Genomic DNA, 12,519 nt, shown 5'->3' with positions numbered 1-12,519 from the left:
CTTTGAGAATGTAAAGACGTATCAAACAAAAGTTTGGAGGATTTGATTTTTTTTCTTTTAACTAATGCTCATCCATCCTCCACCTTTCCAATAGTCATCTGCCAATCCATAGATAAACCTGAAGAACCAAGGCAAACCGTAGCACCACTACTAACCCCCAAAACCCTCGCAAAAGAAACATGGGCATCAATACCTATAGAAACAGGAGATAAGATAGTTGATCCATCTCTAGCATCAATTTTCTGGACATAGCCAATAATAAAAGAAGGTACAACATTAGCATTCTGAACCAAAGTTGAGTTAGAGACATTTGTATCATCAAAGATAGCAACATTATCATCTGCCAAAGAAAGATCATGCTGAGTTGAGCAATCCACCCCATCTCCTTGGAAATTTTTCGAACAGTCTACAACCCCCAACCACCAAGAAGGTGATTTCTTTGATTTAACCTTATCAGAGGAACACCACGCAGCAAGATGACAAGTCTTGTGACATTTCCTACACCTGAAAGGAATAGCCTCATAATCAAGATTCTGGGCCCAAGAACCATTTGGAGAAGCCAAAGTAATCTATTCAGGGAGACCCTCAGAAACATCAACCTCCACAAGAATGTGAGCATACATTGTCTTAAAAATATCAAAAGACTTCGTATCAACCGTCTGGAAATCCCATATGGCCTCCCCCACAGACTCCAAGACTAAATCCAGCCAAAAGTGAAAGGGAAGATTCGGCAATCTTACCCATAAAGGTATGTTATTAAAGGATTCAGTAGCCTGATCAAATCCCTAGTACCAAGGTTTGGCCATTAGGGGGAATTGCTCCTCCCAAGACAAACAACTATTACACAAAATGGTTTTCTTGCATTTGCAAATTTCATAATAAAAAATACCCTTGCCACAAGATAAATCTGAACTGTATCAGTTATGATTGGTTCCCAATGTTTGGAAATCCAATCATGTAAATGCAAAAGAAAGGGTCAGAAACCCTAAAACGAAAAATAGCAACAGAAGAAGAGTAATCCTTCACATTTTTGGAAATCTCATCAATAGTTTCTTAATCAAGATTAATCACAATAGGGCTACATACGGAGATAGGCACAACCGAATGAAGCTCCTCTCTCCCAATATAGGCATGACCACCAAGACATGCCTCAAATGCAACGACATCTGCATAGGAGATCACAGACCTCCCCGTAGCAACCTGAGACCCGATAAGGGTTGTCTGAGATAGCCCAGAAGACCCACCAGGAGACACAGCAGCATGGGCAAAGGACTTCTCATGAACAGCACCCCCAAACGCAGCAGCAGGAGGATGATGGGCAGGAGCATCCGCGTTTTGAAAGGCATCGTGAGCAGGAGACATTTTTTTACATCTATTCAAAATAAAATATAAGTTGCTACTCAAAAAATTTAACAAATTCAAAAGTATTGGAGACTTCATACAATAGATTCAAATGAGTATGTTATTGATTTCCTTCATAAAAAAGCATTTTCATTAGGAGATGGAGTTAATGGTGATTGCCATTAGCAGCTTAATTTTAGAAGTAAAAATAACCTAGTGTAAATGTATTTTGTACCAAATTGCAATATTTTGGTTCACAAACTTCATGACAAATTTATTGTTTGCATACAAATTGGACATTTGACATCATGACCACAGTTAACATTGCACTCTCTTGAACGAATGACACTTAATGAACAGTTCCATGTTAACAACTGTAGTTCTCAGTTGCAATAGCAAAGACAAATACATTCTACCTGGATGGAAAATGTTAAATACCTAATGGAGGATGTTTTCTTATCAGGCTTAACGATTATTTACAGATTGTATCTTTAGTTTTGCAAATATAGTTTTCTTGATAACTTTATTCACTACAAGAATTTGTCAATTTTCTCCATAACGAAAGCTATTGCTATTCCCTTCATACGCCTGAAGGTAGATCCAATTAATTACTTGAACCTCTTAGTTTACGACAAAAAAACGAGGGTCTTATGTAACTTGATTCCAACTCTCTTTCAGAATACGTCTTTGGATGAATGCTTTTTTGGCTATGCTTCTATACCAGTCGCGTCTCTCTGAGTCTTCAGCTATTGTTATATTAAATTATATCAATCAAATTCATAAAACACCTTATACCCAACTTACATTAAATTTCATCAAATTAAAAAACTCGTCAATTCACAAACAATCTCTTCTAAAAACACGAAAGTCCAAAACAGTAATTCTGGGTTCCAATTGCATGATTCAGAGGTTTTGTAAGCATGGGTTCCAATTGCAAGTAGATTCTATCCCCTCACCATGAATCTTTACATATTGTGAATATTTTATTTTGAACTATTCTTTTGAAATCACATAGCAGTACTACAGGCAGATCTCACATCCAAGATCTGTGACATGAAAATCTTGCAGGGTCTTAATCATTCAGAATCTATTAGCTACTATTGGTAATAATAACTATTCATCTTGTAAATGATAATGACACTGGCATCTGAATTGGCTCTTTATGAAAGATTGTTATCCCCCCCCCCAATACAATTCTGAAGACACTCAGAATTCTCGAATTAATTGTCTATATTTATCACCACTGATATATTACCTCCATCGAAAAGATTTGACAGCTTGTAACTGTCACATCTATGACCATTATCATAGGCTGTCCGTCTTGGCAAACCATACATTTAAAATCCTACTGCTATCCACAATGTCTTTGTAATAAAACCGTATTATTAGCGCGCATGTGCATGTGCACATTAATCTTGTCAACATTTAGTGAAGCGTATACTTTCCAGATGAAAATATTTTAAATGACTGGGAACACAGAGAAAATTAAAATTCAAGCAAAGCCACTCAAACAAGCATAACCGCTTAACAAAAAAAATAATTGACACTGTTTTTGATATGCTCAAGCGGTCAGTTGTGAGTGTTTATGTCAGAGATGGCATATCTCCAAGGTTAGTCTCGCTGTTTCATGAAATCCCAGTAAATGGGGGAATACCAAATCTGGCAAAAGGAACCCTATATTGCCTCACTTTAAAAGAGTGCTAAGCTTCCATTAACCTGAAAGCACTCGAGAACAACTTTTTATATTACATCAATACATATACCTGTTTTTCCAATTATACACATACCTTCTAAAGTATACACATTATGCTTCCATTTTACAGGGGCTTTCTACAACAAAGATGGTGAATCATTACCTATATGATTCCATACCTACAAAAAAAATCATTATAACTGTTCATAAACAACCTACACAAAAAATGGATACATAATACAAGACCACACAACTTTCCCTCAAGTATCACATGAGGCATCATAATTTCATTACAGAACAGTGTTAATGTGGAGAGCCTTTAGCAAGGCAGTTGCCATTTGTTTTACAAGCACCTGGCCACCAGAGCGCTCTCCATCCCTCCGTTCTTCAATAAGGCTTTGTAGCTTAAGCGGCAAAGCATTCTCAACTATAAGTTGCTTAGGCCGAGGATGATGCTCATAGACAGCCTGCAACAAACATACAATGCAGAATTAAGCAAGCATTCTTATCACAATGGGTCAATGAATTTTTCTCAATAACTACACAGTTGAATCCTGACAGTAATATCACAATTTGACTTGCTGTGTAAAATATCTCCTACTTATCAAGCATACTTGTTTTTAATTATCAATATTAAATTGTTATAAGAAAATGTTTGTAATTCTTAACACTAATAAATTCACTTCAATTGCAGAGTTCCTCAGTATAGCCTTGAATAGAAGCCTGTGAGTGCAAATGAACAACCAATCAACTGATTCACTCAAACCAGAAAAAATTTCATGTAAATAAAAGGGCACAATATACTCTACTCTCCAATTTTGACAACAATATATGTTTAACAATTTACATCCTGGAGAAGGATCCATCCAAAACTTATGGTTAAAATTAGATATGCCACTTTAGAAGAGATTGTTAAAGAAAAAAATGACAACATAGAATATGTTACTAAATCATTGTAAGCTATAAAGAAAAGTTTCGTGTTCAGCTGATTGTTGTTGTAAGTTTGATTGCTCATTTTAGTAACAAGCAGGCAGTAAGTTTGATTGCTAAAGTTGTCTTCCACAAAAGCCTTAACGCTTTGTTAGAAAACTACTCTACTATTAAAGGTCCCAACCCCTTTCTCAGCACAAAGGGTATGGATACTAATAAGAGGAAAGATTGCAGATGGACTCTCCCGCCTGAGGGTTGGCACAAAACAAACTTTGATGGGGTGGCCAAAGGCAACCCGGGAATGGCAAGGGTGGGAGGTATCATCAGAAATGCACATGGTAAAGGGATTGCCGCTGTATCTGCTCCTCTGGGCGTACAAACTAACCATTATGCGGAGGCGATTGCGGCTCATCAAACAATCAAACTAGCTCAGGACATGGGAGTAAAAAATATTTGGCTGGAAGGAGACTCAAAGAATATTATAGATTGTCTTAATGAGATGAATGAGCCAACGTGGATGATCACGAATATCATTGAAGACCGCATTCATCACCTTAAGACTTTTAATAAAACTTATGTGGCTCACCAATATAGGAAAGCCAACTAAGTGGCTGACAGGTTGGCCAACTGGGCAGTCAAGAACAATGAAGTGGCAAAGTGGATGGACGGGCATACTTTTCCACCAGATATTATTGAACTGGTTGAAAAGGAAAGGATCCTAGGTAGATTGGGAATCATAAAAGGCACATTATGATAGTTTGAGTTATGGGAAATGTACAGAAATATGATGTGTAAGGACGAAAGCAATTGTACTTTTCACATCAATAATATCCATTGTCTCACTTTGAGGAGTGGTTTTGGGCATAAAGTACACTATGTGAACAGAAGTTTCACGAAAACGGCCAATGCCAACGATAATCTGGCTTTGAAGAGTATCAATACCAGAAGGAAAGCTTGCAAAGAGGAAGAAATAATGGTGGGGGAAAGACATAGGAGGAAACTTGAGGACGAAGCTCAAAAGTGGCGCAAACGCTCTAAGGTGTGGAGTATTTTGAAAAAAGGAAAAGTTACAATTTCATTGAATAGCTTCATGGGTGGAAACCCTCTGTTACGCGAAGCATGGTTAAGAGCTGGAATGAGGGGATTGTTAAGATTGATGGTGCGAATTTCATGGTGACTGAGGATGTTATCTCTAAGGTCACTGGTACTCCCATCATGGGGAAGAAATTCTACAGAGATAGAAAAATTTCTGGGTAGGATGTGGTTGAATTCACCAAAGATTTGGAGGAAAAGAAGGCCTTAGTGAAGAAAGGTACCTACTACCTATCGAGCTCCATTAAGCCGCTGTAGGGGTTTGTGTTGAGGCTTATAATCAAGTACATTTCCCTCGACACGAGATTCGACCGCCTCTGCACTCACCATTTCGTGCTTCTCAAAGATTTCAGGTATGGGGCAAAGATTTCTATTCCTTTCTACCTTTACTCGTCTATGAATGATAACATTAACGACTATAAGGAGAAGCGCTCAAGTAATCCAACCTTCCATGAGGGGCTCTTGCTGTTAATCTACGAATTTTTTTAAGGCTAGGTCTATGGGGAAACAAATTAAGAATAGGAAGGTAGGGAAGAAGGGTAGAGATGATTCGGATGAGTCGGAAGAGGACTATACACCTTCAGACACGGAGGACAGCCAAGAGATGCACTCAGAATCGAAGGAGGAAGCTACCCCACATCAAATATTGAAAAAAAAAAAGTAGCAAAATGGAGAGAAAGGAGAAAAAAATAATTAACGAACCTAAACAGGGCTTTGACATTACTTCTGATAGGGACTACAATAAAAGGGCGAAGGGCATGGACACGAAGGGCGACAACACTGATGGGGAGTAGGAGACCTATCTTAGAGAAGCAGAGGTCATAAAGAGGATGGGAGGCAAGAGAAACATCACCATTAAAATGCCGGCCAACAAAGAGGAGGAATATGAGGACAAGACCTTCAGGGGTAGGAAACGAGGGAGAGTCTTCGAACCCGATGAGGGTAATGAGGAGGTGGGGAAGGATAGTGTTGAGGGGGATAAGAAACAGGGGTGTGGGGAAGAGCATGAGTAGGATTATGTGGAATTGGGCTCCAGCCATTACAAATGCATGATCACAGGCAAAGATAGGAATGTGGTGTGGAGGAATTTTGATAACGTCTCTACAAGGATGGGGATCAATAGAGAAATGATTAGAACTATGGTCAAGGAGAATAAAGAGGGCAAAATTCAAATGGAAAAGCTGATTGACCCAGTCCTTGTGATTTTAAGTGACACCACTAAGGAAAATCCTCAAATGGATGTGCTCAACAACACTAAAAACAGTGCATTGGATAGCTATCGAACTACTAAATGGATTTTCCACGAAATTCACGAGCTCAAATACAAAGTGAGCAGTTTGGAGAGGGAGAATTACAGCTTGCAGAACAGGAAAACAGAGGAGGAAAAGGAAATGGATAACAGAGTGGAGGAAGTGAAGAGCAAGGTACAAACCATGGAGAGCTCTATGCAAAATATTGCTGAGCAAAGCTACAACATCCTCAAAGAGGCTAATGAAAACATAAAGGTGCTCATTAACATAATTGAAGAACACAGGCCCAGCAAAGAGGATGATCTTTCTCCTACCAGCACCAAAGATAGGTCTCCGGAGGATGGCTCGAGGAAGAGAACCAGGTCCAGCACAAAGAAGAAGGATATCCAAGAACCTGATAAAGATCTGTCTAACATGAAGGAGGTGGCTAGAAGAATGTCTGAGCTGGAAATTTGTGCTGCGAAAATACTCAGAGAAATAACCTGAGCGGCCTTCCTAGCTTTTGGGCCTCTCCTGGTTTTTTGTCTTGCTCCCCTGTTTTTATTAGGTTTATTTATTTTCCTTGTGGGGGGTTGTTTCAGCATGTTGCTTTTAGTTTGACTGATACTTTAAGCGTTCTATAAATGTTTTACTTTTGTAGTGTAAGGGTTTCAGGGCCCCATTAAAACCTGTTTTCTTTAATCAAAAACAAGCAGGCAGATACAAGAACAAGAATACAAATGGGCATGTTTATCTTGATTTCTGTAACTTTGTTTCCCAATGTTCTCACAGATCAAAGAAGCATAAATTTGGCAGAAAACTGTGAAAATGTAGATTAATTGTGCAAAGGTTAAATTCATGATTCTTCCATGAAAAAAGTGTTAATCACTGTTTTTGACTATTTTCCCCTGATTTTGTGTGAGTACAAATATGATTTCTTTGGAGTTTCATATAGCCAAATTCACCTATCCACATAATGGCATTGTCAGTAAGTTCTATGCCTGCAATCTTTACATTATTTTTTTTCAAGCCGCACAATAACAATTATTTTGACTTCACAGATGCATGGGATTTGCCACGACTGTTTTTTCTTCCAGACTGCTGCTGCATGAGCGAACATGTATCTTTCAATGAAAATTGGTGTGTGAATATTTGTTTTCCAGATTTTCTGCAGAATAACAAAACTCATACCCAGAGTTACCCAGGTTTTGTTTCGAGCATCCATTTTCCGGGACAACCTGGGGATAAGGGATTCCAAGGGGTAGTCCCTATAAATTCTATATGTTGACAATAAATTTCTATAAACATTTTTTTATTCGACTAATTTGGCATAAGAATTTGACTCCTTATATATTAAGGTTCTATAATGTATATGTGCATGCTTTATCCATGTTTTTGTATGAATATTTAAAATGTTCTTATAAATTTTAGTTTATTTTTATATTGCCATCCCCTTTGCAATCCCAAAATTGGCTTTACAAATTAGCATTCTGAAAAGCCATGCTCTCTTCCTGGAAACTTGGGGCAGGCTTGATCATGCCTTATTATGATCATTTGCTGTAACATATAATTACAAACAGTATCAAATTCAAATAGTAACATTTGTCCTTACCACACACTACTCAACATATACACCAGCATAGGAATTATATATGTGCGCGCGTGTATACACACACACATTATATACATGTAAGAATTTTCCGTTACAATGCAATACTCAATATATTCAAATTTAAAATGAATTCTTATGTAGATTTTGAGTAGAAGCAGCAAGAGTTCTAACTAGATGGAGGGTGTTGCACAAAATCAAAAGCAGGTGCCTATCACAATAAGGGGAATGAATCATCTAGAATGTAAATTCAACAAATGGATTCTCCATAAGTTCATTGAGGTCCAAACTAGTTCGCTTTGACTTCACCCAAGAGAAACCCATAGTCCCTTGCACTGCGGTAGTAGGAGTCATAAACCAAGTGAAAGGCTCCTATCAATCATATTTCATGACTCCTAGTTATGGTTTTCAGTTTTTGATGATGTGAATCATAATCCATGAGTTTTGTACACCTAAACATTTTTGAGATTATTGCTTTTTAAAAAACTGTTTCAAAATTCAAATCCACTTTTATGCTTATTTGATTTATATATACTTCAAACTAGCTTGTAATTGTTAAGTTTATTATGTCATAAAAGTTGAATTATTGATGCATGCATAGTAAAAGTTCTAATCCTTAGAATCTCTCTTTATTTCATAGGTTTTTTATGTATTAAGATACAGCCAAGTCCCAGTCTTGTACTAAGGTCCACTGAAAAAGAGGAAATATAAAATTGGAGTCATATAATGCATCCCCAAGCAATCCATAAAAGAATTTTATTATTGATTTTTCAATTTGCAAAATCTAAGTGCAAGTCCAAGTATTTGTTAAGTGAAAGTATCTCTACAAATGTACTAAACACTGCCTATTTATCTGTGTGTTCTAAGTGCAGATCCAAATGCATATATATAGGAGTAGAAGAGACATGTCTCTATGCTAATCAATATTGTTTATGGTGAGTTAATAATAATTAGACATATAATTAACAGCAATATATATATATATATATATATATATATATATATATATATATATATATATATATATAATGCAATAATGTTTAACCAATAACCATAAAGATTGACTCTAGATCAATTCAATCTGACTGAAGCTGCAACTTTAACACTCCCTCTTAGTGAGAGTGGACTGAATCATTTATGTTTCATTGCTTTAGTGATATTCACTTGATATGTGCACTGATATCAGACAAGTGATGTCTATCAAGAGAATAAGTTATATGATTTCCGGTGGTCCGGGACAACAACTTAATTAAGTCAATCAGATAACAAGTAATCAGAATGTCATGAACTCTATCATGACAAATATGTTGATATCCGCCACTCCGAGACAACTTAATGTGGTCTAATCATGATACATCCGTTATCATGACTTCCAGCATTCTAGGACAGCAACTTATTGTAGTGTATCCTGATATGTCACCTTTCAATAGCTACCCTACAAATATCAATATCAATGAAAGATCGTCATCTTTCATGACATAATCCACATATCCAAAATAGTAACCACCATGAACCAAGTCAAATGATGGAACAAGGACTTTCACCTCAGACTTCTCTCTCACAAAGGAGAGTACATTACAAAGAATTTCACTTCGAACTTCTCCCTTATAGAGAATAGATCAATAACACGGGATCACACTTCAAAATTTCTCCCTCTGAACAATGATCTTGGGAAGTCAAGTACTCTAGTTACTCCATTAGAAGATCTCTTCGCCCAAGGATGCCTGTCGAACTCGCCCTGAATCTGATATCAATATTTTGACTTTATAGTGAAGTCGTTATTTCCTCTGACTTTCTAGTGATAAGTCGTTATTTCCTCAAGATGTAAACAGGGGTAGGCCCATCAAAATCATGAAGTGACACCCATGTATTTTTCAAACTCACTCTGAGTATTAATCTTCTGAGCTCCTACGTTGCTTTATCCAGCTTGATCATCAGGTGACTAATGAGTTCTAGATCACAACTTCTATGGAGCTACTATCATGAGATTCAGTTTGCACAATATGCCTAAATGTCATTCTTCTTTTCCTACAAGATCATTTTTAGATACAAAGGAAAAGATCAAGTGAAATAGCTCATATAGTACATATAGAAATTAAAATAAGAGAGAGACTATAATGAATAGATAAATGCAATACTTGAGAATAATAAATACTTTGCACATAAATGAAACATCTCCCCTCTAAAGATGGTTCAAATGGGAATGGAACATTGTTTATCATTCCACCCCCACAATGTGAAGTTCCCACTCTTATATTTTCGAACAATTTGCATCATATTCAAGTATGGAAAATTTCTTAGCTATTTTGTCAATGCCAGTAGATCACTCCAAACTTTATTCATAATTTACTGCTAATAGAATATGATAACTCTTTTAATCACTCTTGTCTAGATTTCCATGTAGCTATAAGAATGACTTGGATCATCTCTTGATTAATTTCACTTTGCACGGGTCTTTGTAACACCTGCACCAATTTGTCAACACAAAAGACATAACCAAGGTACAAATATAAAATATATCGCCCAACTTCAGTTATGCTCACCCTTGATTTCAGCTTGATTGCACAAGGCAATGAAAGATAAATAGGGCCCATAAAATATGAATTGGGATCAAGTCTATAATTTTGCTTATGTGACTTCACCAAGTGATGTAGATAGTGGTACTTGCTGCCCGAGTGTTCAAAGTAGCTTGTATGAAACACATTTAGAAGCATTTAAAACCTATGATGATGACAGTGAGCAATGGGCTAATGATTAATGGGATGATGCTGAGTTTCTACGTCTTATTTTCACTCATGAAGACAATTTTGCTGATTGCCACTTTGCTGCTCCAAATTATTTGATTGATGTTTATATAGAACCATTCATTGTGTATCAAGATGATATGAGAATGCTTGATGGAGCATTTTCATTATTTGTTGATTCAAATGTACATAATCATAATGTTGATCGCAATCAATGAAAGTTTCCATGGAAGATATCACTGATCCAAAGGTGCCTTCAGATGTTGAAGTCAAAGATACGGATAGGGATAAGTTGAATGATATGCTTGTAGGGCATGATTGTTCTTTTTGTTTATTCAGATTGCTTTCATGGTATGATAATAATTGAAGATGATAGATCTGAGAATATTGGTGCAATGAAAAGATTGGAAATTGGGCTTTGTTTTGACAAACACGTAGTCACCGCTGCTTATTAAGAATGCTTCAGTACTCATATTTTGGAGAGTTCACTTTCATGTTTGTTTATGCCAATCCTTGAAGCTGTTTGCATGAATTTGGATTGCAATTTCAATATTGAAATATATTGTACCTTTGAGAAAGAATTTGAATGTTCATGCATGATGTGAATGACAATGATTTGAATATGTTTCACTTGGAAAAAATAGGAGTGTGCAATGTAATGTTTGAATTTGAAATTTCAGACCAGAGTTCTTGTAAGTTTGATTTAACGCTGATGCAAAGTGAACCAGCATACAATTGTTTTTCTTCTGGTATGGATGAAGATTTCCTGTGTTAATTTTACAGCAGGAATGAAGAAGAAAGCAAAACAAATTATAATAATAAGCAATAAGACAGAGAATATTAAATCCCAAATTGTTGAAGCATTTGGACTTCCATGACTGTCTCCTGAACAATGTGAAGCCATTATAGTTTGGTGGCTCCATTTCCTTCCAGTATGCTAATTACGGTTGCAAGTTCTTTTCTTCAAACCATTGTTACCCTTGGTATCCACCTTTAGTAACTAGAAAGTAGATTTCGATGGTAACTGACCCCGTGGTGATTATTTATGTGTAACCCCATGTTCCGATTTCAAAAAAAAAATTAAAATTACATTGATTGATCATTGCTTCACTCATCAGTAAAACTTGTTCCTCCCTGATGTCGATGACAATTTGCACATCATCCTTGTGGTTCAAACTCATACCCTGCACAGGAAACGTAATGTTGTCCAGATGTTTAAATACAGTCGATCGTCTATTTCAGTGGAAAATATGAATCACCACCAGGTGACATGCCATTTCAGGTTTCTGGAGGTTGCAGTTAGGAGAAATAGAGTGCACAAGACGTACAATTCTTTTTCTCCAATGATTATCAGCAATAGCACTATTTATTTACTATCTATTACACGCTTTTGGGCTCCTGATGCAATTAGTCTTAAAAATGCATGTACAATGATTATATATACTTGGCCAACACAACGAGTTTAATTATTCATAGTACTTACGGAATGTTTCTACATATCATATCTTGGTTCATTTTATACTTACTTCCCAATCTCTACGATAATGTGGTCTTAAGTCCCCTCAATCCCATCTCTCTCCTAGAGACATCGATGATTGTTTATACAGTCTTATGCAGCCTCCTGAGTAATTGTTGGTTCTTCTTCTATGACAAAATTAATGGATGGAGATGCCAGTCTGATCCCCAACAGTGAACATATCAAATAGTTCAAAATATTTGATGGTTGTCATTCACTAGAAACTGCTCAAACTCTTCCTTTTGTCTTCGGTTATTGTCAAGGATCGATTGTGATTCTGCCACTGTGGGTCCTGCAACTTATGTTAATTTGCTGCCTTCCTCCTTCCTCGTGATTGCATTTCTTCTATTTTACACATTTGCAGC

General features: G+C 36.6%; 1 protein-coding gene across 2 annotated transcripts in view; it reads right to left on the bottom strand.

Moving 5' to 3' along the window:
- Positions 1-2,865: 2,865 nt before the first annotated feature.
- Positions 2,866-12,519, bottom strand: part of LOC149571276 (MAP3K epsilon protein kinase 1-like) — a 128,284-nt gene continuing 118,630 nt past the window's right edge. For both annotated transcript variants that reach the window (XM_089812837.1, XM_089812836.1), the window contains exon 24: positions 2,866-3,501. In XM_089812837.1, coding sequence (XP_089668963.1) covers positions 3,325-3,501 — 177 coding nt within the window. In that variant the 3' untranslated portion in view covers positions 2,866-3,324. The remainder of the gene's footprint in view (positions 3,502-12,519) is intronic.

This window comes from Cupressus sempervirens, chromosome 2, assembly GCF_028749045.1.
Source record: "Cupressus sempervirens isolate cs-2001-9-10 chromosome 2, ASM2874904v1, whole genome shotgun sequence".
Classification (NCBI taxonomy): Eukaryota; Viridiplantae; Streptophyta; class Pinopsida; order Cupressales; family Cupressaceae; genus Cupressus; species Cupressus sempervirens.
Note: the sequence above shows the minus strand (reverse complement) of the source record. Positions and strands in the feature narration are given on the sequence as shown.